Source organism: Orycteropus afer, unplaced genomic scaffold (assembly GCF_000298275.1).
Source record: "Orycteropus afer afer isolate SDZICR_OR568_19922 unplaced genomic scaffold, OryAfe1.0 scaffold00121, whole genome shotgun sequence".
Taxonomy (NCBI): domain Eukaryota; kingdom Metazoa; phylum Chordata; class Mammalia; order Tubulidentata; family Orycteropodidae; genus Orycteropus; species Orycteropus afer.
The window spans coordinates 8,204,589-8,207,238 of record NW_006921708.1 but is presented as its reverse complement, the minus strand read 5'-3'; the positions used below and the strand labels follow the sequence as shown (position 1 = coordinate 8,207,238).

At 38.4% G+C, this 2,650-nt stretch overlaps 1 protein-coding gene across 1 annotated transcript in view; it reads right to left on the bottom strand.

Annotated features, from left to right (window-relative positions):
• The window catches only part of ABCA13 (ATP binding cassette subfamily A member 13), an 888,443-nt gene that overhangs the window by 843,056 nt on the left and 42,737 nt on the right, over positions 1–2,650 (bottom strand). Inside the window, 1 exon segment of the mRNA XM_007944147.1 lies at positions 2,108–2,231. Coding sequence (XP_007942338.1) covers positions 2,108–2,231 — 124 coding nt within the window.

Here is a 2,650-nt window from a genome sequence, read left to right as displayed (position 1 = left end):
TCGGGCAGTGTTTCGTTCTGCTGTGCATGGGGTCGCTATGAGTCGGAAACGACTCGACGGCACTTAACAACAACAACAACAAGTGCTAACTATTACATGGACCATCCTTCTCAGAATGTGGTCTGAGGACCTTCAGGTGGCTTATTTTATAATCTCTGAGTTTCAGGAAATTGTTATGGCAGAAATGGAAGAACACAGAGAAAAAAAAAAAAAAGATTTATTTTCTGACACTGAAAAATATTTTATTATTGTTATAGCCATGTTGTTGTCCTTGGTGCTGTTGAGTTGGTTCCAACTCATAGTGAACCTATGTACAACAGAGCAAAACATTTCACAGTGTTGTGCCATCCTCACAATCATTGCTAAGTTTGAGCCCATTGTTGTTGCCACTGTATCAATCCATCTCATTGATGGTCTTCCTCTTTTATGCTAACCCTCTACATTACCAAGCATGATGTCCTTCTCCAAGGATTGGTCCCTCCTGATAATATGACCAAAGTACTAGAGACTAAGCCTTTCCATCCCACATCTAAAGAGCATTCTGGCTATATTTCTTCCAAGTCATATTTGTTCATTCTTCTGGAAGTCTATGGTTTATTCAATATTCTTTGTCAACACCATAATTCTAATGCTTCAATTCTTTTCTTTGGTCTTCCTTATTCATTATCCAGCCTTCATATTCATAGCATAGCTTGGGTCAGGCATCCATTAGACTTCAGAATGACATCTTTGCTCTTTAACACTTTAAAGAGGTCTTCTGAAGCAGATTTGCCCAATGGAATATGTCATTTAATTTCTTCACTGCTGCTTCCATGGATGTTGATTGTAGATTCAAGTAAAATGAAATCCTTGACTTAAATCTTTTCTCTGTTTAACAGGATGTTGTCTATTGGCCCAGTTGTGAAGATTTTTTTTTCCTTTATGTTGATGTATAATACATACTGAAGGCTGTAGCCTTTGATTTCATGGGTAAATGTTTCAAGCCCTCTTGGCTTTCAGCAAGCAAGATTGTATCATCTGTATATCATAGGATGTCAATGAGTCTTCCTCTAATCCTGATGTTATGTTCCTCTTCATATAGTCCAGTTTGTCAGACTATTTGCTCAGTATATAGATTGAATAAATATGGTGAGAGGATACAACTCTGACAAACACACACACTCACAACTTTCCTAATTTTAAGCCATGTAGTATCCCCTTGTACTGCTTGAACAACTTGCCTCTTTGAACAGTTTCCTCATGAGCACAATTAAGTGTTCTGGAATTCTTGCCAATATTATCCATAATCTATTATGATCACACAGTCCAATGCCTTTCAATAACATTAAAAGTAGGTAAAACAAAACCTAGATCATTCATTCCTAATACATAAAATCAGAGTATCACAATCAAACAGTCACTTCCAATCATTCCTCACTCCACTTAAAAGAAGTTTCCAGAGCATTCAAGACCCATATCAATGCCTAGTCTCCTTGACACTCTTATAATAATTACCTCCTTCTCTTTGACTTTTTTGTCTTCAAGGTCAATTAAGGCCTTAGCAACTACAGATATGGTTTAGCACTGAAAGAATCAGAGTAGGAAATTTAACTGTCAGCTAGTCTCGATGGCACATAACAACAACAACAAAAGTTCATATAGGAAGTTATATAGAGAAATAAAAGATGGCTGACCATCTCTTTCATTTTATCTCAGCTGGAAAGAGGATCCTAGACAACTAATAGCACACTAGGGAAACTCCAATAGATGGCTCAATGAACACTTGTTTTGGGGGTAATGACACCAATGAAAAGTTAGTTAAGTAAGTAATTTTGAGGTTAGAGTTTTAACCTCCAGAAAACAAATTATGATATGCAAATGGATTTTGCTAGTCAGCACTTACTCTGTGATTCATAAAACAGCAGTGGAAAGATCTCCTACTAGAAAATAACCATTAGTTGGAGTCATTATTATGTGGTCTGAAATTAATGAAAACCATTTTCATTTAGCACTACACTCAGTGCTTCTCAGAATCTCTGCCCTGTCACAAACTTTCAAGGCTTTACTGAAAGCACGATGTCTGTCCTATGCACCAGCTTTCCATGAATCCTGTGAGTGTTTCTATTACCGAAAAAGGTGCTCAGCAGACTGTATGTAGCTTATATTCCTGCATTGTGATCCGGTGTTGCAAAGAAGGCCTTGAACAAAGGGTAAAACACCCCGGCTTGGCAAGTCCCGGGCTTGCAAGTAACCTGGAAGAAGAAATGAGCCCATAAAACTTGCATCAAAACTTGTACACGTAGCCCCTACTGTTCAAGTTACACCAAACTGCCCTTACAACCATCTTGTTGTTTTGTTTTGCTTAATTTTGTTGTACATCTTGTGGTAGTAATATGTACTACTTACAATGTTGCAGTGCATAATTTGCTGATGCTATCATTCTCAGATACTCACTAGCAGATGTTCAATACTATGATTTACTGTTCAAAACACTGCCATATAGGGATCAATGGACAGGCTGAACAATTAGGTATGTCTATGCAGGGGGAGGAGCTCTGGTAGCATAGTGGCTAAAGCGCTTGACTGCTAACCAGAAGGCTGGCGGTTCAAACCCACCAGCCACTCCTCGGAAGGAAGGTTGGGCAATCCTACTTCCGTAGTGATACTGCCT